General features: G+C 50.9%; 3 protein-coding genes across 3 annotated transcripts in view; 2 read left to right on the forward strand and 1 right to left on the reverse strand.

Moving 5' to 3' along the window:
- Window positions 1–307: 307 nt before the first annotated feature.
- On the reverse strand, window positions 308–5,033 carry CUNH1orf232 (chromosome unknown C1orf232 homolog). Its single transcript, XM_027864868.1, has 4 exons — window positions 4,765–5,033; window positions 2,055–2,138; window positions 1,826–1,923; window positions 308–596 (listed from the first exon to the last, which is right to left on the reverse strand). The coding sequence occupies exons 1-4, from the start codon at window positions 4,846–4,848 to the stop codon at window positions 308–310; spliced, it is 555 nt and encodes a 184-aa protein (XP_027720669.1). The 5' UTR covers window positions 4,849–5,033.
- A 4,251-nt stretch (window positions 5,034–9,284) lies between these two features.
- Window positions 9,285–10,841, forward strand: ZNF593 (zinc finger protein 593). Its single transcript, XM_027864869.1, has 3 exons — window positions 9,285–9,517; window positions 10,282–10,344; window positions 10,571–10,841. The coding sequence occupies exons 1-3, from the start codon at window positions 9,321–9,323 to the stop codon at window positions 10,710–10,712; spliced, it is 402 nt and encodes a 133-aa protein (XP_027720670.1). The 5' UTR covers window positions 9,285–9,320; the 3' UTR covers window positions 10,713–10,841.
- A 5,102-nt stretch (window positions 10,842–15,943) lies between these two features.
- CNKSR1 (connector enhancer of kinase suppressor of Ras 1) overlaps window positions 15,944–24,114 on the forward strand; it is a 15,971-nt gene continuing 7,800 nt past the window's right edge. Inside the window, exons 1-6 of the mRNA XM_027864872.1 lie at window positions 15,944–16,070; window positions 20,863–21,020; window positions 21,649–21,830; window positions 22,361–22,445; window positions 23,307–23,348; window positions 23,476–23,714. Of these exons, the coding sequence (XP_027720673.1) occupies window positions 16,016–16,070; window positions 20,863–21,020; window positions 21,649–21,830; window positions 22,361–22,445; window positions 23,307–23,348; window positions 23,476–23,714 (761 nt within the window). The 5' untranslated portion in view covers window positions 15,944–16,015. The remainder of the gene's footprint in view (window positions 16,071–20,862; window positions 21,021–21,648; window positions 21,831–22,360; window positions 22,446–23,306; window positions 23,349–23,475; window positions 23,715–24,114) is intronic.

Raw genomic sequence — 24,114 nt, forward strand, 5'->3', positions numbered from 1 at the left:
TTCTTCCTGAAGTCTAACCTCAGTCTTTCTTATTGCACTCTGGGCCCATCTGGGAAGTGGATGGGCCTTCCCTCTCCATCTGCCCTTTTGTTACAGGTGTTTGGGGAGGTTTAAGGCCAAGGAAGGAGAAACAATCTGCCTGGGGGGCGGGCGGGGTGATATGGGCATCCACGCTCCCCCTGCCCCGGCCTCTCACCCATCCCCTTGTATTGCGGCTAAGAAGCATCGAGTCAGCAGGATCTTTTGGTCCTAGAGGGCCTTTAGGGGGTGGGTGGGAGGGGGGGGGGGGCACAGGTGTTGGGAACAGCTAATCTCCTTTGGGGATGGCTTTGCTGCGCATCTCAGCCAGTTTGTTGGTTAGGAAGCCCCACTTGAAGCCAGCAGCTGGGTCAGGCTCGGTGCGGTCATCAGCTCCGTCCTCCCTCTCTGGCTCGGCTGCCCCTTCACCCCGGAGCATGGCCTCCGTGGCTGCCTCGGCCTCCTGCGGCGGCTGGTGGTGGTGATGCTGCTGCTGCTGCTGCCATCTGCTGGCGAAGGCATCCCAGAAGCCTGGCCCCTTGGGGGCATCCTCCGTGGGGGGCGGTGCTGCCAGGGGACTGCAGGGAAGAGAAGGGTTGTGTGGGTAAAGACAGAAAGGGCAGATGGAAATGTGCCAAGAGGTAGAGGAAAAGAGAAACAAAGGATAATAAATTAGGAACTGGAAGGGACTTTATTTTGTAGATGAAGAAACTGAGGCCCAGGGATGTTAAATGACTTGCCCAGGGCCACATGACTAGTAAATGTCTTGAGGCAGGATTTGAATCCAGACCTTGCTGACTCCAAGTCCAATGTCTCATTCTTTTGTGTAGGGTTGAACTAGGTGTTCACTGAGATCCCTTCCAACTCAAAGCCTGTGGTGTTGTGATGGGTGTGCGTATGAGACAGGAGAGAGATGAGCAGTGTCAAGGGAAAGGGGACTTTGAGGAGAGAGGAGGGGAGATGAGTGTGTGAGGGGACGGTGGGTGTAGTGCCATATGTACGGGGGGGCCACGGAGATGTATGTGTTGGTTATGGGGAGAAGAGTACATGGTAGGGGTTAGAGGAGAAGAGCATTTGTTGTGTGAAGACGTAGGGTGGGCTCTGAAGAGGGAGACAGGGCTATCTCTGAGGGGAGAGATGGAGATTCAGTTTGAGGGGGGAGCTGAGATGAGGATAGTTGTGGAGGTAGAGGAGGAAAGAGTGTGGGGGGGGGGGGTAGGAGGGCCTGTCTGTGAGATTGAGGTGGGTCTGTGTCCAGCGATGGAGAGATGTTGACAGGGCATCCAGTGGAATGGAAGTGGAAAGGGTGGGCAGAAGGCTGAAAGTCAAGGGCTCAGGCAGATGAGAAGGGCAGGGTTTAGAATCCAGAGATCCTTGGGAACAGGGAGAAGGAAGGGAGGTCACTAAAAGATCATCTTATCTATCCCTTGTCCCTGGGCTTGGTGGCACTTTTCCAGGTGACTGAGGGAAGAGGCTGCCCAGCCAGGCTTTGGCAGGCCAGCCCTCAGCAAGGTTAAGTAGTGGAGTGACCTTCTCAGGAGCAGTCATCAACCTGCTCCTTGGAGGAAGGATAACAAACATGCCCCCAGACTCAGGCCAGGCCTCACAGACATGAACACAAGTGTAGCGACACACGGTACATCAGACCCAAACCCAGATTCAGACAGGATGTAATTGGAAAGGATGGTGAGAGAAGAAAATGAGGTGCAGGTCCCAAAGGCACCCTCTCTGCTTCTCCCCATCCCAGCCTGAGGTCAGGAGGAGCCATGCCTCCTGGACATCCACCCACTTCCCAACCCCCTCCTACTGGTCAGCACAGGGTTCTGAAGGCAGCAACTTGTCCTCATCTTCTTTGTTGAACAAGGATGACATTGTCCTCCAGCCTTTCACCCCAGCGCCCTGGACCTGGGGGAGGAAGAGCTCTGTCGACAATAGGGGTATCGTCACAGATGACCACCCCACCCCAAATCAGGGAACCTCTTTCCTTCCCTTCTTCCCCGTGGATGGGCTCTGTTCCCTGAGCTGGGCGGCCTCACCTTCCTGGCCAGCTGGGACATGGGATTGCTGGCCTCCTGTGTCAGCTGCACATCTTCCTGCTCTGCTAGCACTGGACTCCCTGTCTGTGACACAAGCCCCAAGCCCAGCTGTGAGAGGGGACCTCCCATGCATCCCTATCTCCACTCTCACCCCACCTCTCCCGCAAACACCCAATCCTGCCTCCAAAGTCACATTTCTTCCTCACACCCCTCCATGTCCCCCCCCCCCCCCCGCATCCCCATCTCTGCCCTCCTATCCACATTTGCCTCCCCCTCCCACACACAATCACACCTTCCTTTCTCATGCTCCCAGCTCATTTCTCCCCTCCTATACAACACAATCTTTCTCTTCACACAGCCATCCCCCTCTAACCCATCCGTTTGTGTCCATCTCCTACATACCCCACCCCACCACATTATACACATATGTACAATACATTTCTCTCAGAGCCTTCCTGAGACTATCCCCGATTTATGATATGCAGGGTATCCCAAATGTCTTAGTGCAATGTTGAGCTTTAATAAACTTAAGACTTTTGCAACAGACGCTCTGTACGCATCTTGTTTGTACAGAGTTGTCTGCGTGTTGTCTCCTCCATTAGACTGAGAGCTTCTTGAGAGCAGAGACTGTCTTTTGCCTTTCTTCCCTTCCCCAGCACCTAGCATAGTGCCTAACACACAATTTGTTGCATGTCTGACTCTTCCTGACCCCATTTGGCATTTTTTTTTTTTGCAAAGATGCTGAAGTGGATTGCCATTCCCTTCAGCGGTTCATTTTACAGATGAGGAAACCGAGGCAAGCAGGGTAAAGTGACTTGCCCAGGGTCACACAGCTAGTAAGTGTCTGACGCTAGGTTTGAATTCAGGAACATGAGTCTTCCTGACTCCAAACCCAGCTCTCTATGCACTATGGCGCCACCTAGCTGCCTGACACATGGTAGATGCTTAATAAATGCTGGTTGGCTAACCGACTGGGTATGTCTATACATACCCAGCCATCCACACCTATAAACAGACATACATCCTGTGCATATGAGAGCACCAGGGTTCATTGGAACAAGCTCTGCCACTAGCTTGCTGTGTGACCTTGGACAAGTCACTTCTCCTTTACGGGCCTTAGCTTTGTCACCTGCAAACGAGGGATTGAACTAGACATTCTCCAAATTCCTTTCCAGTTCTTATGGTCTATGTGTCTTTAGGCCTCATACAAAGTGGGAGAAAGGCCCAAGAGGCGTTGGATGGAACAGTATCATTTTATAGGCTCACCTGAGGTCACACCACTGGTATCAGAGAGCACACTAGAACCCAAGTCTTCTGATTTCCAATTTAGTGCTCCCTCCACGGCACCCAACTGCGCGTGCACAGGCAAGCTTCCCCTCCGCCCACACAGATGCCTGCCCAGCCCAGGCCCCAGACAAACTCAGATAGCTTCCCCATGAAGATGGCTGTTCCTCCCCCATTGCAGAGTAGCATCCCATTTTTCCCAGGATCTCTGTGCTCTCCAGGCAATGTCAAACATGTCAGGTGGATCCCTCCCCAGAAGCACTCTTGACAAGGCAAGATTTGTGGGAGGCCACTGACAAAAGCCACGGGGGAGGAGCAGGCACAGATGGGTTGCTGGAAGGAGTGCCTGCATCGATGAGATAATACACCCATGGGAGGACTGGAGCATCTCATCTCTGATGTCAGGACAAACAGTCTGGGTCGGAGCTTGATCAGAGTCTCTAAAGATACATGTGGCCCCTATCTGGCACCCATCCCTCGTCCCCTGGGAAGACACCTGTCTCCCTGGAGCCAGAGGTCCCTCCCACCCTGCCTGCCTGTTCCCTCCCCCTTTCTTAGTCTTGCCATCTTTGCCTTTCTCCCTGTTTCCTGCTTTCCCATCCCTATTCTCTTGTTTTGTTCCTGTTTCCTCTCCCTAGTTCCCTTCTCTCCTTTTTCCAATTCCTTCTGTTATAGAATGTCAGAGTGGGAAGGGGACTTAGAACATGGAATATCAGAGCTGGAAAGAGACCTTAGAAAATGGAATGTCAGAGCTGGGAAGAGACCTTAGAACACAGAATGTCAGAGCTGGGAGGGCCCTTAGAACACAGAATGTCAAAGCTGGGAGGGCCCTTAGAACAAAGAATGTCAAAGCTAAAATGGACCAGAGAACAATGTGAAAGACCAGAGAGATTCCCTAGCCCAGGAGTTCTCAGACTTTCTGATCTCAGAACCCCTTTGGCCATCTTAAAAAGTATTGTGGACCGCAACCCCCCCCAAAGAATTGCTATTTATGTGGATTATATCGATATTTATCATATTGGAAATGAAAACATCTTTGTATTATTATAAAAATAACTGACTTTGTGGATCTCCTAAAGGGGTCTCAGAGGCTCCCAAGAATCTGGGCCATGCTTTAAGAACTTCTGGTCTAGTAGAATGGTTCTTCTCATTTTTTGACATAGCACAATAGCTAGCACATAGTAGGCACTTAATAAATGCTATTATTATTCACTCTGACTGAGCCAGAGACAGCCTGACTTGCTTAAGCTCACACAGCAAGTGAGTAGCCAAGCTAGGAATCCAGCCTAGGTTCCTGAAGTGCCAGCACATTGCCCTTTCCATAGCACCAGCAGCTTCTTTTCCCTAGTTTTCCTTCCCACTCCTTTCCCATCACCTTTGCCCCCTGCCCAGACTATGCTACCTGTTAGGCGCCCGGGTCACCCACCTCTTCTGAGAGCTCTTCCCCAGATTCTCCGCCCAGGGTCTGCAGCACCTTTGACTTGTAGGTCTTCCAAAAGGCCTGGTTCATGGCTGTAGGGGCACTGTCCAGGGCACAGGGCAGGTGATGGCTCAGTGGGTACCAGTGCCCATCTCATAAGCCACTTGGCTGGGCCTGGCTCTTGCCCTCTGGGATCAGGTGACCTCATTAAAGATAAAACAGCTTTCCCTGCCTGGCCCAGTGCCCTGGGGGCAGGAATCTGATCTGGAGGAATCTGGGGTGGGGGTAGGGACCCCCACCTTCCTTCTGCTCATCCATGGAAGCTGCAGGGCCCAAGATGATTTGAGGCTCCTCCTCATCCCCCCTGAGATGAGCCAGGGAAGGTTCAGGAGAAATTCTCCCCAATCCTTCCCATCTCATTCATCCCCAGACTGAAAATAGGCACTCCCCGGGACAAACACAACTCCCCTTTAAAAAAATCCAACCTGATGTCACGGACACACTTTTTGCGTTCTCTGTAGGGTCCTGTCTATTGCCCCTGCTTAACCTTAAGGATCAGGCTGATATTTGGTGATGGGGGTCCCAGGCAGGCCCCTTAGCCCCCGGAGCCACCAATGCCCTGGTCTCATATTTCAGAGCATTGTCTGGACCCGTAACTGATTCCACCTTCCTGGAGTGGGGAGACGCTCAGCCCTGTGACCCTGTCTCCTGGCAACCAGCTCCAAATAGACCAAGTCCCTGAATTATTGCTGAGTCCCTGACTGCTGTTCATTCCAGTTTTGGTTTCTCCCAGTCTAGAAAGAACCAGGCCCTGGGGACATGGACATAGGACTAGAGCTAGAGTGAGGCTCCTTCCCCCTGCCCCCCACCCACTCTCTCCTCCCTAACCCTTGCCTGCCAGACTGGGACTGATGCATCAGGCAGGCCTCAGCCCTGAAAACAGTCATCCCCCGGAGCTCCAGGGAGGGATTCTCCCATGAGAATTCTCCTCCCCTTTGGCCTGATTGAGACCAAGGTCACCCTCCCCCATATCCCATTGGCCATGAGCATTTCAGGGGTGTCATCTGTCTGTTCCATTAGCCTACAACTCCTACACAAACATAAGATAGAAGTCGGACAACATGGGTTCATGGGAAAAACCCCCGGGGATCTTCATGGACTTCAAGCTTACCATTGCCTGGACTATTTCCCATTCAATCCAATAAACCTGAATAAAGGGCCTCAGAATTGGGGGGGGGGGAACCATTCAGGTCTTCCCTTTAAGGATGTTACAGTCTGAAAGCCTAATTTGGCAGGGGGGAAAATAGCAACTAACTGCAATTTGCAGCTGTAGTTAATGGGGGAGAGGGTGACAATCCTGCTGTCCTCCACCCTAGTTAGATCACATCTTGAGTAACTTAAGCTATCTGAGAGACCTTGGCTTAGTTTGTGCCTTCCCAGCACCTAGCAGTGTGTGTGAGTGTGTGAGTGTGTATATATATATGGGGTGTGTGTGTGTGTGTAATTCATAGCACCAGAGAATTGGAGATTCCAAAGGGACCTCAGTGACCAGTCATCTAGTCTAACCCAGGCCTGGAAGGAATTCCCAGAAAAGCAAACCTCAGAGAAAAAGGAACCCACCCCCTCTCCAGGTGGCTCATTGTATTTGGGGACAAACTCAATACAATTCATGTGCTACATTGTACCTGAGCAACAGAGTGAGGGATTGGGTTTTGGTCTGGGTTGAGATTTCTCTCCACAGAGGCATTTCATAAGTCACAGGCAATTCTGAGAGGAAGCTCTGAGTGTTAGGGTGACTTGCCCAAGATCATGCAGCTAGAAAGTACATGAAGCAGGATTGAAACCCAGGGCTTCCCTAGTGCTTAGCATACAGCGTTTAATAGGCATTTTTCATTCATTCCTTCATTCATTCCTTCATTCATCTCTGACTTTACAGGTCCAGTACCCTATACAGAATGTCATAATGTTTCTGTGTGTCTCACTTCTATATAGCAGGCCTTCAATCAGTGTTAGTTGGATTGAATTGGATTGAACTGAATTGGGCCCATTTCTGGAGCAGATTTCAGGCAGAACATAGACCCCCTGGAACAGGTGCAGACAGGACCCCTCATCACCTGTATTTATTCACTTGGTATGGTCTTGGAATCTGAGCAGACAGTAGTGGTTAAAGGGCTAGCCTTGGAGATTCAAGTCCCAACTCGATGTATTCTGGCTGCGTGAACCTGCCCAACGCATAACCTCTCAACGCCCCAGGACAATACATTGCAGAGTATTTGCTGACCTGCATCTTCGAGGGAGTTTGCTTGTCAGGACTTCTATATAATAATAGCTAGCATTGTATATGGAACTTCAAGGCACTCTACGACTGTTATCTCATTTGGTCCACTCAACTATAGTAGGTACTCTTATCCCCATTTCATAGATGAGGAAACTGAGGCAGAGGTTAAATATCTTGCCCAGGATCACACAGTAACGGTCTGAGAGCAGATTTGGACTTGGGTTTTCCTAACACTCAGTCCAGGCCCTGTCCAATGGGTCACCTAGCTAACAAAACCGCCAGTCTGGTCTTTGCTGCCTCTTCATCATATCTATTTTTACGTTTTCCTGTTGCTTCCTTGGAATGAACTATGCTTCTTGAACTATGCCTGCTTCAAGTCAGTCCTTCATTCAGCCACTAGAGTGATTTTCCTAAAGAACAGGTCTGATCGAGTCACCCCACTACTCAATAAACTCCAGGGGATCCCAATAGCCTCCAAGATCAAATACAAATGCTCTCTTTGGCATTCAAAGGCCTACATGACCCAGCCCAGGGGTGGAGAAGCTGCTGCCTGGGGCCACATGTGGCCAGGTTGGGCCTTTTGACTCCAGCCCAAGTTTTACAGAACAAATCCTTTTATTAAGGGGATTTGTTCTGTGAAGTTTGGATTCAATCAAAGGTCCCACTTGAGGACCTAAAGGGCCATATGTGGCCTCGAGGTCGAAGCTTCCCCACCCCTGACCCAGCCCCTCCTACCTTCCCAGCCTTCTTACACTTTCCTGCCCACCACGTGCTCCTCCATCCATGGACAATGGCCTCCTGCCTGTTCCACGAACTCCACCTTCCATCTCTCAACTCTAGGCATTCTCTCTGGCTGTCCTTCATGCCTGGAATGCTCTCCCTCCTCCACTCCCACTACAGACCTCCCTGGCTTCCTTCCCTAAATTCCACCTTCTACAAGAAGCCTTCCCCAACCCCTCTTAATTCTAGGTCCTTCCTTCTGCTAATTATCACCTGTTGGGGCAGCTAAGTGGCACACTGGGACTCTGGAGGCCCTGAGATCAAACTCAGCCTCAGACACTTACTAGCTGTGTGACCCTGGGCAAGTCACTTAACCCCATCGTCACCAAAACAAAAAAATCTCTTGTTTATCCTGCATATAGTTTGCTTTGTAAATATGTTTCTACGTAGTCTCCCCCACTAGAATATAACCTCTTTGAGAGGTGGACTATCCTTTGCCTCTTTTTGTATCCCCAGGGCTTAGCACCCGGCATAGTGTTACTTAACAAACAATTGATTGGCACATAGTAGGTGCTTAATAAATGTTGACTGATTGAAGGCAGGGACTGTTTCTTTTTTTGTGCTTTGTATCTCCAGAACTAAACATAACATCTGGCACACAGTAGTTGTTGGTCAGTCATGTCAGACTCTTCCTAACCCTATTTGGGGTTTTCTAGATACTAGAGCAGTTTGCCATTTCCTTCTCCAGCTCATTTTACAGATGAAGAAACTGAGGTATACAGGGTGAAGTGACTTGCCCAGGGTCACACAGTCAGGAAGTGTCTGAGGCCGAATTCGAACTCAGGGAGATGAGTCTTCTTGATTCTAGACCCGGCACTCTATCCACTGTACCACCTAGCTGCCCCCACACATAGTAGGCGCTTCATAAATGTTGACTGATTGAAGGCAAGGGACCTGTTCCTTTTTTTAACTTTGTATCCCCAACACTAAGCACAGTGCCTGGCACATAGTGGGACTCGTAAATGCTGATTGATTCATCGGTTGAAGGCAGGGACTGTCTCTTATTTTGTCTGTATCCACCAAGTCAAGCCCAGTGTCTGGAGCTCCCTAAATGCATGCTTGACAGATCGGGTGATGTGAGGCTTGTTTGGAGGAGCAAGAAGAGAAAAGAGAAAACACTTTGGTTGTGGGAGGGGCGGTCCACAAGAAATGGCTCCACGCGGTGGAAAGAAGGCTCAGCTTCGTTCCGCTGGGCCCCAGCGGGCAGAACGAGGCGCTGAGGGTGCGTGCCGGGTGCGTGCCGAGTGCGTGCCAGGTGCAGAGACGGGCTTCACTCCATTCAGCTGGAGAACACCCTCTGTCCCGGTAGCGTAGTGCGGGTAGTTCGACTGGTGACAGCTAACGAGACCCCGCCCCGCTGCGGCGCCCCCGCCTGTCCGCCAGGGGGCGCTCGGGCCGAGCATCTCATGAGGCCCGCCCCGTGACATCACGACCCGGACCGGAAGCCGAGCTCACGTGGGCCCCGGCGGCCCCTAGCCCCGAGCTTCAGCCCCTAGCTGAGGCCATGGCCCGCTCCCGGCGCACCGGCGCGCACCGAGCACACTCCCTGGCCCGCCAGCTGAAGGCCAAGCGGCGGAGGCCGGACCTGGACGAGATTCACCGGGACCTGCGGCCCGATAGCGCCGCCCGCCGGCCCCAGCCCGACGCCGAGCCGGACCCCGACCTGCCCGGAGGCGGCCACCACCGCTGCCTGGCCTGCGCGTGAGTTCCGGGAGGGGCGGGTCTTCCGGGGGCCGGGCTTAAGAGTGGGGGTGGGGTGCGGCAGGGGAATGGGGGCACCCAAGGAGTGCAGGCTCGGGGGTCTGGGCAGTGGGGACCTAGGAGCAGAGGCTCATGAGGGTCTGGAAAATGGGACCCAAGGGGGCAGAGGCCTATGGGGGGTGGGGCAGGGGAATGGGGGGACCCAGGGAGTGCAGGCTGCGGGGTCTGGGCAGTGGGGACCTAGGAGCAGAGGCTCATGAGGAACTGGAACGTGGGGGTGGGAGGTGGAGGCTCATGATGAGCTGGAAAGTGGGGACCTAGGGGGCAGAGGCCTATGGGGGGGCAGGGGAATTGGAGACTTAGGAGACTGGAGGCTTTGGGAGGGTTTGGAAGTGGGGACCTAGGGGCTGAAGGCTTGGGGAATTGGGGACCTGGGGACTAAAAGTGTTGTGGGGTTTGGTGCAGATAGTAATTAAGGACCTGGAGGTTGGAGACTTTGGGAGATAGAGCTGGGTAACTGGGAACTTGTGGAGATTGGAGACCTGAAATGGAGGCTTTGGAAGTTGGGGTTTGGGGGGATGGAGGCTGGGAAGGGGATGGACTGAGTCCTAGGTCAGGAAGGGGAAGAAGCTAGGAGGTGAAAGATCAAGTTTTGAGGCCAGTGATTTGTCTGGATGCCTCATTTCCTAGCTGTTTTCCTTCTCTGGGGGGTGGAGGGGAGGAAAAGGACCCTCTACTCACATCTCACCCCTACCCCCCTCCAGGAGATACTTCATTGATACTGCCAGCCTGAAGAGTCATTTGAAGTCCAAAGATCACAAAAAGAGGTGGGAGGCTGGAGGTGACTCCCTGCAGCTACTAAAGCCCCATCTTACTCCCTTTTTCCCTTACCCCTTCACCTCTTTCCCTCTTTGCCTTCCCCCACAGCATTTCTTCTTTCTCTCTAGCCTCTAAGCTCTTCCCTTAGATCCCCTCTCTGATCTCCCCCTTCCCCATTTCTTCCCAGTCTTGCCCTGACCCTTTTTTAACCCTGACCTTTATTTTTTCCTACAGGCTGAAGCTACTGACAGTAGAACCCTACAGTCAGGAAGAAGCAGAGCGGGCAGCAGGCATGGGCTCTTATGTGCCCCCCAGGTGGTTGGCAGTGCCCACAGAAGTGTCCACTGAGACATCTGATATGGAGGTGGTCAGCTGATGCTGCCCAAAGGCAGAGGAAGCCACTATTGGATAGCCGTGCTAAGCTGGGCTGGCTGGACTGTTTCTCTCCCCCAGCACTCAGAGCAGAATCTTCTTTCCCAATAAAAGAGCTGAGCTGCCATGCCTCCATCATGTTTCTGATTTCCCCTGCATGCCAGGAGCTGATGCTTGTTTCCCACCTACATTCCCCAGGAGCTCCTCTATCCCTAGTGCTCAAGACTTCTGTGCTTGCCCGTGGGCTAGCCACATACTGAACCTTCAGGTCAAGGGAAAGAGAACCCTTCCCTCCCCGTTACTTTGCTTTGGACGCATGTCACCGGATGGAGCCCCAGTCATGGCATGTCTTGTGTGTCTGCACCTTGCAGTTTTCCAGGTTTATTCCATCCAGGGCTCCCACTTCTCCAGCCTAGGTAGGCATGGATGCTCCCTGTACCCCATCCTCTTCCCCTTGGCCTCCCAGCCTGCTGGGGCCACCATCTGATGGGGTAGGGAGGAGGGGGTTGGTAGAGATGGGAAGAGTTCTTCCTCTGGATATTGAGTGAGATAGATGCTGCCCCCCAGACTTTCAGGGGCTTGCTGTCCTGTCACGGGGTCTTCGGGGACTTCCCTTGATCCACCAGCTGTCGGACACTGTAGAAGGAGAGACCCAGGCCGAACACAGCCAGCAGTGTGGCCAGGGCACCCACCAGTTTGTTCCGGGGCTCTGCCTTCAGCTCCCCAGACACTTGCATCTGGGTAATGGGGTAGAAAGGGAGCATCGTTGGGAAGGGAGAGACAGCCAGGGAGCCCGTCAAGATCCCAGGGTGTTCCCTTTGGCCTTAAGGATCCAGACCAGGGAGGTTGGGAGGGGAGGGGTGGGAGATGTCAGTAACCCCACCCCTTCTTCCTCAGGCTCAGGAAGCCCTCCCTCCCAGGGACATTCCATCCCGATGCTCTCTCGCATCAATGCTGCAGGGCTAACATGCGGGGCCCAGCTGCTCAGGCGGCATGCAACGTGCCTGGCTGGCTCCTACTATGGCGGGGTTGGGGGTAGAGGAGAAGGGAGCCTGGTATGTTATGGGATGGGGAGGGGGGGAGTTACCTCTAGCATCCGAAAATAGCCGGGGGTCAGCCGTCCAAAGCGCATGATTGGCCTAGGGCTGGGGGGCAGGGGGGGTGGCTTTGTCTTCTTGGTGGCCGTCTGGTGAGTGCAAGAGGGGAATGAAAACCATGCCAATAAATAGAAATTGGGTCGGGGGAGGGGGGCAGGAAAGCTTAGGGCTACATTCTTGCTCTGTCCCTTCACACAGCACCCACCCGCCAACATGTACGCGCACACAATCTTCCCCGCTTCCTTTTTGTTACTGGGTGCTCAGCTCTGTATCTTCCAGTCCCCAAACCCTCCTCTGTACCCCTAAATCCCATGCCAGAAAAGCTTTCATCTCCCCCCAACCCAAAAGTGCCCGGAGAGGATGCTCACCTTCAGCTGCCCGCCCACAACTCACTGGCAGCTGGGACAGCAGTGGGTCCTTTAAATCGGGTCCCCTCCCCTTACCGGGCCAGCCCGGGCGGCAGCTGTCAAGAGACATCAGCATCAGGCTGGAATCAGGCCTTTGTGCCCACCCCACTTCCTGCCATGGAGGCGGGCACCTGGATACAAGGAGGAAGGAGGCCTCTCACCAGCAGGGTACGCTTCATCCAGGGTAGGGGTGGGAGAGGTCCCTGATCCTGCTGGACTGGCGTCCTGAACCTTATTTGGGTGGAGGCAGCTGGCAGTGGAAGGAAGCACAGGATTTGGAGACAGGGCCCAGGTTCAAATCCCACCTTTGACACTATCTGTGTACGACGTAGACCCTCTCTGCTGTCTAGCCTGTATTTCTTTGTCCCCTCTACTCCTTGAGAAGGCCATGTCTAATCAGATCCTTCACTTCCTCTCCTCCCATTCTAAATCTGCAGTCTGGCTTCCGACCTCACCGAACCTGCAACTGAAAATGCTTACTCCAAATTTACCAGTAATCTTGCCACATGGAACGACCTTTTCTCACTCCTTTGTCCATCTTCACCTCTCTACTGCTGCCTTTGATACTGGTGATGACCTCCTTCTGGACGCTGTCTCCTCTAGGTTTTCGTGACACGGCTCTCTCCTGGTTCTATATGTCCAACAGCTCCTCAGTGTCCTTTGCTGGTTCCTCATTCCCATCACGCCCTCTAACCGTGGCTGTCCCCCGAGGCTCTGTCCTGAGTCCTCTTTTCACTCCATACTCTTGGTGAGTTCCTTAGTTCCCTTGGGTTACTATCTTTATCGAGCCGATTTCCAGATTTATACACAGCTCTTGTCTCTCTGAGGAGCTAGTCACCAATCCCCTCTTGAGTATCTCACACGGGATGTCCCACGAGCAGCTCAAACTCAACGAGTCCAAAATTGTTCATCGTCTTTCCCCATAAACCTTCCCCCCTTCTAAATTCCCCTATCGATATTGTAGGCACCACCATTCTCCCAGTCAGAAATTTGTATTATTCTCTAGTCCTCACCAGTCAGTCACCAAATATATCCCTTGAATACACGCCCTCCTCTCCACTCATATGGCCACGACCATAGCCTGAGTCCAGGCCCTCAGCACCACTCCTTGGACTCCTGCAATAGACTTCAAATTGACTCTCGCTCCCACTCCAATCCATTCTCTCCTCATCACCCAACATTTTTCTAAAGCAAAGGTCTGACCATGTTAGAACCCTACCCTACCAATGAACTGCAGTGGCTCCCTATTACTTCTAGAACCAAATACAAAGCTCTATAACGTGGTCCATTCCTACCTTCTCAGATTTCTTACACCTTAATCTTCCCCTTCTCCCTCCACTACAAACCAGGGGCCTAGTTGCAGCTCTTGAACACTACGCCATCTCCCACCCCTTGGCCTTTGCATTGACTGTGCCCCCCTTCCCCATACCTGGTATCTTCTGCCCCCTCACCTCTACCTCTTGGTTTTTCTGGCATCCATCAAGACTCAGCCCATATCTCACCTCTCAGAGCCCTTTCCTGGTTCCACTAGCTGCTATGCTATACCGTTTCAGATTACATTCCATCCATTCCATATGTATGTTGTCTCCTTCATTAGAATGCAAGCTACTTAAAAGCTAGCATTGTGAGGATAGTTGTTTTTTTTTAATTTTTCACCTTTCTTTATAACTCCAGCATTTAGCACAGTTCCTGGCACATAGTGAATGCTTGTTGTCTGACCTTTGGATTTGTTTAATTCAACCTCATTTTATAGAAGAGGAAATAAGCCTGTAGAAGGGGAGTTCCTTGCCCAGGGCAATTCAGGTCCCCTGACTGCAAACCATGGTCTTCCTTCTATCACAGCCCCTCTCCCTTAATTAATATTGAATTGAATTCCTGACTAGGTTGGTAACTACAGAGCAGCAGTAGCTTTGGAGAGCAGAGGAAATTCCCTTTTCCGTCCAGGGTGAGGTTACAGTCCCATTTCTGTTGTGCTTTTAGGGTTAGAAAGCTGCTTCAAACACTCATCCTGTGCTTTAGCAGCTACAGAAACATGCCCATTCTGTGAAGGAGGAAACTGGGGCCCCCAGAGGCAGCTTAATTTGCCAGGGGCCTGAGGTAGGACTAGATATGGCCCATATCTTCTGACTGCTGGCTTAACACTCTTTCCTTCCTTCACCTGGATTAAGCAACAATCCAAATGCTCTTTGTTTTTGGTCCATTCGATGGAGATGTATCTTTACACACCACCCATGTCCCCCCGTGCCAGGGGAGGCAACAGCAGGAGCTTTTGAAAAACTTGGCTCTTTTAAGGCTCAGTTCAAATGCCCACTCTTTGAAAAATAGTTTTTAGTCCCCCTCATATTTTGTATATGGAATTCAGATACCTGGAAGCCCTCTCCGAAGCCATCAAGGCCAACCCCCCACCCCTTGTGTGTAGATGAGGCCCAGAGAGGACACACAGGATGTCAGAAGCCAGTATGATTTGAACCCAAGAGCTCAGGACTCATCCCATGGTACCAATATCTGGTATTTACTTCTCTGGGGCCCATGTTGGTTGTACATCACCCTACCCAAGGAATCTTAGCCTTTTTGTGAGTCATGGAGCTCTCTTTGGCATCCTGGAGAACCAGAATTTGTTTAAAAGCATAAACTGTATTCCCCAGGATTACACAGGAAACCAGTTATTCTGAAATGCACTTAACAATTTTTTTTTTTAATTTCACAGAGCCCCAGGTTAAGAATCTCTGTCTTGGTAGAATGTAAGGGACTTTTCATTTTAGTCATGGTTTCTGTGGTTTGGGGACCATGAGGGGAGCTACCTAGAAGTGAGGAATTTATGCAGAGCCCCATTTTCTTTGCATTTTACAGGTCTTAATTGCCTGGTGATCCTGAGTGGTTGTGACTTCACAGTGTCACACAGCCTGTGGGTGTCAGAGGTGACACTCTAATACTGGTCTTTCTGATTCCAAAGCCAGCTCTCCAGTCACCACCTCCTCTGGCCTGCCACATAGCAGGCATTCAGGAGATGCTTGTGGCTTGATTAATTGAGCTCTTGACCCCGATTGACTTCAGGGGGCTGGGGCTGGCTGGTTTGGGGGAGGGATAAGCTGGGATCCCTCTCCCAGCCCTGTGGCACTCACACACCCTCTGGGCCCTGGTTCCAGATTTGGTCTGGTCAGGTCTCAGTGTGATGTGGCGTGTTTAGGAGTTGTGTCGCCTCATGGGCAGCCCCAGGTAGTGGTCAGCACCTGCCTGCTACAGCCACCCCCGGCTAGGCTACTTAACTGGCTCTAAGCCCCTGGGCCAAACCCTTTTTCTTTTCGGACCTTCAATTTCCTCCGTCTTAGGGTTAGTGTGAGATCATATGATGGCCGTAAAGGGTTTTGTAACCTGAAGGAGTTTTCCTTGTGTGTCAGTGACCCCTACTCTGCGCCCCACCCCCACTCTTCCAGGGAGCAGCAGCCCACGAAGGGAAGCGGGACACATGTGGAGCCGGAGCGGTCCGGTCGGGAGTCCAAAGGCTCAGCAAGTCCAGGACGAACTCGAACTCGAGCGCCCCTAGAGTCTCACCCCAGCAGCGTCCGCCCCCCGAGGCTAGAGTTAGGAGTGGGGTGGGGCTGAGGAGGGGCCGGGCTCTCCGGGCTGACTGGCAAAGCGGCCGGGCCAATAGGTGTGCCAGGATGTTCACCTGGCCCGAGCCACGTGGGCGCAGGTATGTGGCAGGCTCCGCCCCCGGCCCAGCCCCGCCCGTCCCGAACCCGAGAGACGACTCTGGGTTTCAGGGACGGAAATTTTCCGGGAGGGAAGGTCCGGGATTCACTATGGAGCCGGTGGTGGCATCCTGGGGTCCTGGGTCGGTGGTGGCCTGGCTGAGAGGTGCGTAGGGGCGAAATGCCCTGGGCTGGAAGGTGGGGTCTACATCGGCCTGCGTCTTGGGAGGGGGGGAGGGAGGATAGGGGAGAGGGGAGTTGGGAGTTGGGGGTGAGGGGTGGGGGTGGCTCTTGGTCTACACTGGCCCGACACTGACGCCAGGGGAGGGTGCCTGCCCTCCCAGATGTCCCAAAGGTGGGAAGTCTTGAAGTTGTGAGTTCCGGGACCCTGAGCCCCAAGCCCCCTTGGGAAGAAGGGGTCACCCGAGGTGTGAGCGATGGAGGCAGAAGAGCGTCTTTATCCCTCTTCGGAGGCCGGGAATGGACGCAGTGACTTCTTCCTGGGGTCCTTCCACTTTCTGAACGGCAGGCCCACCCCCCCCCCCCCTTGCTGTCTTAAAGAACAGCAAAACATTCTTCTAAAATAATTCATTTCTAGATCGATATAAGGTTTGCGATTCCTTCCCTCACGACCACCCTGTGAGATGGGCAGTGTAGGTATTTTTGTGCCCTTTTCTGCCGATGAGGAAACTGAGGCTCTGAGAGCTTAGCACTACACCTTCATCTCTGCCTCATTTCCGTCAAAACTTAGTTCCAAGGCCCCCTCCTATGGCAGGCCTTTCCTGATCCCCCACAACTGTTAATAGCCCTGCCTGAAATGTACCTTGTATCTATTCTGTACATATTTATTTACATGTGTTCTTGTGGTCCATCCCAGGGGAACATAAACTCCCGGCAGGCAGAGACATTTAGCAGCTTATAGGTGCTTAATCAGTGCTGTTGACATTTTGATTGGCTAAGTGACACCCCCAGGGCCATGTAGCAGGTTAAAGCTTCCCAGAATTCAAACAATCCTACACTCTCCTTATTGCCCACCCTCCCAGGGTTTACAGCCTAAGGAACTGAAGGCTTGGGGAAGGAAGCTAAGCTATAATCATAGCCTATATAATATATAGATATAATCATATCTCCTTCATCTTCAAAAGGCTACTAGGGATCTGAAGGAGGCTATCATTAGACCCATTTCTCAGTTGGAGAGAATGAGAAGGGAGGAGGGGACTAGCTCACAGCCTGTGGGAGAAGGAGCAGGCAATTTGCCCACATCATCTTTGACAACACTCACTTTGGGCCGGACTCTGAAAGATCCAAGTTCAAATGTGACCTTGGATACTAGTTGTGTGCCTCCTAGCAAGTCTGCCTCAGTTTCCTCAACTATACAATGGCAATAAATAATAGCAGCCACCTCCCAGGGTTAATGTGTGTGAGGACAAAAATGAGATAATATTTGGAAAGTGCTTAGGAGACTTTAATGCACTATAAAAATGCTGTTAGCTATTAGTGACTGCTATTATTAGGGTTAGAGGAAAAGTTTCTAGAGCAGGGTACCTTTTTTTGTCACGGACCCTTCATCAGAAGCCAGGTTGTACCCCTTCTCAGAGTCATGGTTTTAAATGCATAGGATTACAAGGGAAACAATTTATATCGAAATAGAATTATCAAAATATTGTTAAAAGATGAACAAGTTCATGGACCCCAGATTAAGAACCCCTGGACTGGTCTGTAGGAGAGATCCTGCCCTCAGGGAGCCTCCAGTCTGAAAAGATAAAGGTACACTTAGGACAAAGACCAACAAATATAACTCCCAATTGTAGAAAGTTCTAGAAACCAGTGCTGGGAAGAGAGGGGAGGAAGTAGAGAGCAGAAACCAGGTAGGGTGAATCAGGAGAGGCTTCCTGGAGGAGGAGAACCAGGAACAGGTTTTGGGAAGGGCCAGAGAAACAGCATTTATGCAGGCTTAGTGGTCACAGGCTCATAAATTTGGAGCCAGAAAGGAAATTACAGATTGCCTAGGCCAACCCTGGCATTTTACAGAGGAGCAAACCGTAGACAGAAGAACTGTCTTGCCTGCAGCCACACAAGAACGCCAGTCGTTGCTCTTCCCCTTCTCGTGTGTGGTCTCATTCAGCAGCAGTGCTGGCACCATCCTGGAGAGGCTGAAGAGGGTTAGAGGGGAAGGGAGCCCCCGGGAGACAAGTGGGGGAGGTGGAAAAACAGATGGCAACAGGGACTCAGCTGAGAAGGTGAATCTAAGAGAGACATAGAATTTTATTTTATTTTATTTTTAGTGCTAGAAAAACTTTAGAAACTGTGGGAAGAGCACTACCTCAACTGATGATGGCATCACGTTATCTTAAAGGCATCGAGCTGGGGATTCAGTGGATAGAGCTTTAAGGCTGGAGTCAGGAAGACATGAGTTCAAATCCAGCCTCAGACACATTACTAGCTAAGTGACCCAGGCCAGGTCATTTTGCCTCAGTTTCCTCAACTGTAAAATGAGAATAGCACCTGCCTTGTAGGGTTGCCTGGCATGGGGCAGTTGTTATATAAATGCTTCTTCCTTCCATTTACTATCTGTGAAGGTAGTCACTTAACCTCCCTGAGCCTCAGTTTCCACATCTGCAAAATGAGAAGGTTCGACTGGATGACCCATCGGTTCATGTGAACTTTCTAATCCAGAGATGATTAACGTGGGGTCTGTGAATTTGTGTGTATGTGTGTTTTTAGATATTTTGATAGCTAGATTTCACTACATTTGGTTTCCTTTATATGCCTGTTTTAAAAAACCCATTGCTCTGAGAAGGGGTTCATAGGCTTCACCATTCTGCCCAAGAAGTTCATGACATCCCCCCCCCAAAAAAGGTTAAAAATCCCTGATCTCATCTAACCTTTGCATTTATGGAGAAGGAAATTGAGACCCAGAGAGGAGAAGCAAGTTATATAAGGTCACTCAGCAAGTTAGTAGAAAATCTGGAGCTCATAGTTCAGGGAGAGCCATTTACAGTAGATTTCAGAGTTTGTGTGTGTATGTGTATTTGTGTGTGGGGGGCAGTAAGGAGGTTTAGCTTGTTGTGTGAAGAACCCAGGAGCACTGGTCCCCCAGCCCCATTAAGAGGGAGATGTAGCAAGTAGTCCCACATTATGTTTTCCATGGGGCTCTGCAGAAAAACAGCCTGGGGACTAAAGGGGAAAGCTGGTAACTCAACCGCACAGCCCTTTCCAGAAGGGTTTTTTTTGTTTTTTTTTTACTGCATAATTTGCCTCAGATTCCTTAAGGGAGAATGAGGCTCATTTCTGTGATGTAGCTGTTATCATTCCCTCCCAAGGCTCTGGGATTCCTGGATTTCCCCAGCAGTCACGGCCTAAGCTACAACCTAAAAGAAAATCTCTTCTTCCAGGGTTGTGCTGGTAAATGTTTAAAGAACTGGCTGTCCAAAAAAGCAAGTGTTTGGGATGTGCCATAAAATTTAACATTTTAATAATAATATATTTATGTTATATAACATTTTAACAATATTGTATTTTATGTATTTATATTATATATATTTGAACAATATATTTTAATAATATTAACATTTTCTCTATTGTCTAGATGATAAAAATAATAGAATAATTGAATAATACATAATAAAGTTTAACATAAACAATAAAAAAAAATCAAAACCTGATTTGTAGCTTTTGCTGAAGTCTAGATGCTCACATTGAAAATTTAACAATCAGCTCCATCCTTTGTACCCCTCTAGAAGGGGAGGTCAGAGACAGCTAACGGACTGACATCTTGGTAAACTTTTGACTGCTGTGAGCTTTGTATCTTAGTATTCATTTCAAGTGACCCTTTAATAAGAATTTACAAGGCCCCTACTGTGTGCTAGACACTGTGCTGTGGGGGGGAAACAATATGACCACAAATGTGTTTGATCATTTTCAGTTGTGTCTGACTCTTCATGACCCTATTTGGGGTGTTCTTGACAAAGATACTGGAGTGGTTTGCCATTTTCTTCTCCAGCCCATTTTACAGATAAGAAAACTGAGGCAAATAGGGTTAAGTGACTTGCCCAGGGTCACACAGCTAGTAAGTGTCTGAGGTTGGATTTGAACTCAGGAAGATGAGTCTTTTTGACTCCAGACTCAGTGCTCTGTCCACCATGCCACTTAGCTTCCATAATAGTAATAATAAGAATAATAATGATAACCACAAGTAGGTATTTAGGAAATATTTACAAGGTAAATGGGGGGTGGGGGAGGAATAAAGAGGAAGCTCTTGTGATGGGGGTGGGGCAGGGACAAGACTCCTTTCTCCTACATCAGATCTTTCTCTTTATTCCAGGGTGCTTCCTGGTCAAATTTTCTCTTGTCCCAAGTTGAGTAAGGGAAGGATTTTAAAATAATAATGACTATTAGCGTTTACATAATGCTTTAAGGTTTGCAAAACACCATCTGTGTTATCTCATTTGATCATCACAACAACAATAATAATAATTAATAATTATTTATTTAGCATCTACTGTGTGCCACACTAAGCAATTGACAATTATTATCTCATTTGATCCTCATAACAAACTTAGGAGATAGTGCTGTTATCACCCTATTTTACAAATGAGGAAACAGGTTGAGAAGCTAAGTGACTTGCCTAGTGTCTCCTAGCTAGTAAGTGTCTGCCTTAGGATTTGAACTCTGGCATTCCTGACTCCCAAACCTAACCCTGGCCACTGCCCATCCGGATGCCTTTTTGCCCATATACCGTGAAAGCTGGGCTTACCCAAGGTCTCTTGAGGCCTGTCAAGGGCTGATGAAAGAGACTGAGGGCACTTCCCAGTCCGTTTGGAAGCATAGCTGGAGAGTGGGCGTGGGGCTCAGATGTGGGAGCTAGTGATGGTAGAGGTAAAGGTGGAGAGGTCGCAAGAAGAGGAGGTGGGGGAGGTCCTGTTACCTTGTGCCGTTCTGGATCTCTACCCCTCTAGGCCTGGATGACCTGGTACAAGAGTACCCCTTTGAGGAGTGGGCCCTGGTGGGGAGTGATCTGCTTCAGCTCTGTCCTCAGAGCCTGGAGGCCCTGGGGGTCTGGCATATTGGCCATCAGGAACTCATCCTAGATGGAGTGGAACAACTCCGGACTCTGGTGAGTAGGTACTGGGGACATTGAGTCCACACCTCCTGGAGGGCCCTTCACCAGGGTTATAAAGGCCAGAGGATGTGTGGCAGAACCGAGCCTAGAATCCAAATCTTCAGACGGGCCAGGGTCCTGGAGCCTTGTTCTTTCCACAGCCTTGTTTGCTGGGGCTGGGGCCTGGGTTCATAGGACTTAGAGTTGGAAGGGACCTTGGAAGTCACTAAGTTCAATCCTCTCATTTTACAGATGAGGAAACGGAGGCCCAGAGGTTAAGGGACATGCCCAAAGTTTGTTGTTGCTCAGTCTCGTCTGACTCTTTGTGACCCCATAGACCATAGCACGCCACTACTGTCCATGGAGTTTTCTTGGCATAGATACTGGAGCGGTTTGCCATTCCCATCTCCCCTGGATTAAGGCAAACAGGTTAAGTGACATGCCCAAGGTCACGCAGCTAGTAAGTGTCTGAGGCCAAATTTGAACTCAGGTCTTCCTGACCTGTCTTCTATCCACTGGGCCATCTAACTGCCCACAGTTACACAGACCAAGGCCTCCCCTTCTTAATCCACTTTTCCCATTGGGAGGGCCTGGTACAGGGGAACATGGGAGTGACCCCTTGTGTTCCTCTCACTGGCCACAGAGCTCTGGGCTAGAGACTGAAAATCTCCGGAAGTTAACAGAGCAGCTGCAGACCCTTACCCACAAGTTGTGCAGTCTTGTCCCAGGCTGCCTTGGGGCCAGTGGGGAACCCGCCCCAGAACTACTCACTGGAGCTATCGAGCTGGTCCAAGCAGCTTGGGCCCTCCTCTGCTGGCTCAACAGGTAATATGGCTGGTCAATTATTCTTAATATTCTCAGTAATAACCCCTTGTGTTTGCTTAACACTGTGACAGTTTGCAAAGAGCCTTCTTACCGGTTCCACACTTTGTGCAATCCTCAGAAAGATTAGATGAAATAGAGATCATCGGCCCCATTTTGCAGCTGAGAAAACTGAGGCTTCTGGAAGTTAAATGGCTTCCCCAAGGTTATCCAGTGAATTGGCAGCAGAACCAAGACTTGAAACATCAGCCTCTTGATTTCCAGTCCTTCTTTCCATTCTCTCCCCCCTGCCTCTAGCAGCTGGGCACAGGGGGTAGAGAAAGATTTGCCTGGGGAGAGAAGGAAGACAAGAGATTCGGGCTGTGAGACTAAGTGTGACTTGGGCAGACCCTGGACCTCCCTGATGCCTAACTGGGGAGACATGATGCCTAGAATTTCAGCCTCTACCAAGGAGGGATGTGAGGTCCTTTGCCTCATAACACTCTGACCCCCAACCCTGGGGCTCAGCTGTCTTCTCATTCCCTGGCTCCCAGGTACCTTTTTTCTCAAATCAATGACTTCTCCGCCTGCCAGGAGATTGGGGATTTGTGCAGAGAGCTGGCCCAGGTCCTGCAGAAGGTGAGTGACCCTCCACCCCTACCCCAAGCCTGAGACTAGAGGTGGTACTGAGCTCAGCCTAGGGGGTGGGGCAGGAGGAATTAGATCCTAGCAATGCTTTTTATAACCTGTGAATCAGACAGGGATTGGGGGTGGGGGCCAGAAAGCCCAGGGAGGGGTGACTGGCCACTTGAGGACAACCGCAGGCTTGAGGTACTGGAGGGGAATAGATGTGTCATCCCAGGATTTGAGGAGAGATCTGGAATTCGGATGAGAATGGAATCCCCTGGTCTTTACCACCCTCTCCCATTAAGCCCTCCCTCCAGGGACCCAGATATGCCACCTTCTGCTTTTCTGACCTTGACTTTCATGTATTTGGGCCAGGCAGTGGATTGGGGGAGAGGGAGGAGGGAGCTGTGAGTGTGACCCGAATAGCCCCTTTTGGGACGTGGGGGAGGGATTTGGCATTTGGATATGGTGTTTGGCAGGTCATAGAGTTAGGTCCAAGAATAGCTGGAATGAGCTGAGGGCAGGGAGAAGAGAGAACCGGCCAGTGTGACCCTCTGAGAATGGGGGTACTATACCTTTAGACACCTATCTATCTAGGGCGGAGTATGGGTCCCCTGCAGAATACAGGGGAGAATCTTGTCTGCAGGCATGATGTAGGGACCCCAGGTCAAGGCAAGAAGAAAGAGGCCGGATTGGAGTTAGAGAAGGGAGTACTGACTGATCCTTGGTGTTCACCTGGTTTTAAGAGGGGCAGTGGTCTCATCTGTGGTCACCCTTTCTGGAGAGATGGGGAAGAAATTTCTCATCCAAAGACTAGTCAGGTCCCCCTGTTCAGTTTGGGAGTCCACCCGGGCCTCCTGTCTCTTCTTTTAGGACTGCCCAGTGGCGAAAAAGGAGGCCCAGATCCTGAGGCTTGTGAGTATTGTGGGGATGGGAGGGAAGGGGTGGTGCAGGGAGGAGAGGGGAGGGCTGCAGGGGTCTGACCAGACACCTTCATCTCTCCACTTTTCCCTTTCTCCACGTCTCCCTTACGCCTCGCCAGGGTGACAACATTCTGAGCATCTGTGACGCCATTCTGAGCTTCAGCCCTGACAACTTGCTGGATCAGCTGGCCGTCTTGGAGCTGGTGGAGCTGAGAGCCAGGCATCCGGAGGAACCCCTGGTGAGCCTGTCCTGGACCCTTCTACAAGCCCTGGCCTTGGCTAAGAAAGAGAGGCAGCCCAGCGTGGCGGGGACAGGCCCAGGGGCTGGCTCTGATGCTGCCTTAGGGACCTCAGGAAGGTTGTTTAACCAGAGCTTTCATTTATTCCTCTGTAAAATGGGGATAATAATGCTTATACTGCCTACCTCATGGGATTGTCAGTGGAGTCACATGACAAAACAGAGGAAAAGCTGTATTTAAATATGAACTATCGAGACACTGGATTCTACAGTTAGAGAACCCTGCAAAGAGAAGTGTCAGACCTAGGAGGGCCTTTAGAACACAGGATGTCAGGGCTGAGAGGGCCTTTAGAACACAGGATGTCAGGACTGAGAGGGCCCTTGGAACACAGAATGTCAGAGCTGGGTGGGCCCTTAGGACACAGGTATCAGGGCTGGGAGGACCCTTAGAACACAGAATATCAGAGCTAGGAGGGCTCTTAGAACACAGAATATCAGAGCTAGGAGGGCCCTTAGAACA

The sequence above is a fragment of the Vombatus ursinus genome, unplaced genomic scaffold (genome assembly GCF_900497805.2).
Source record: "Vombatus ursinus unplaced genomic scaffold, bare-nosed wombat genome assembly UNPS02014777.1, whole genome shotgun sequence".
NCBI classification, from domain to species: Eukaryota; Metazoa; Chordata; class Mammalia; order Diprotodontia; family Vombatidae; genus Vombatus; species Vombatus ursinus.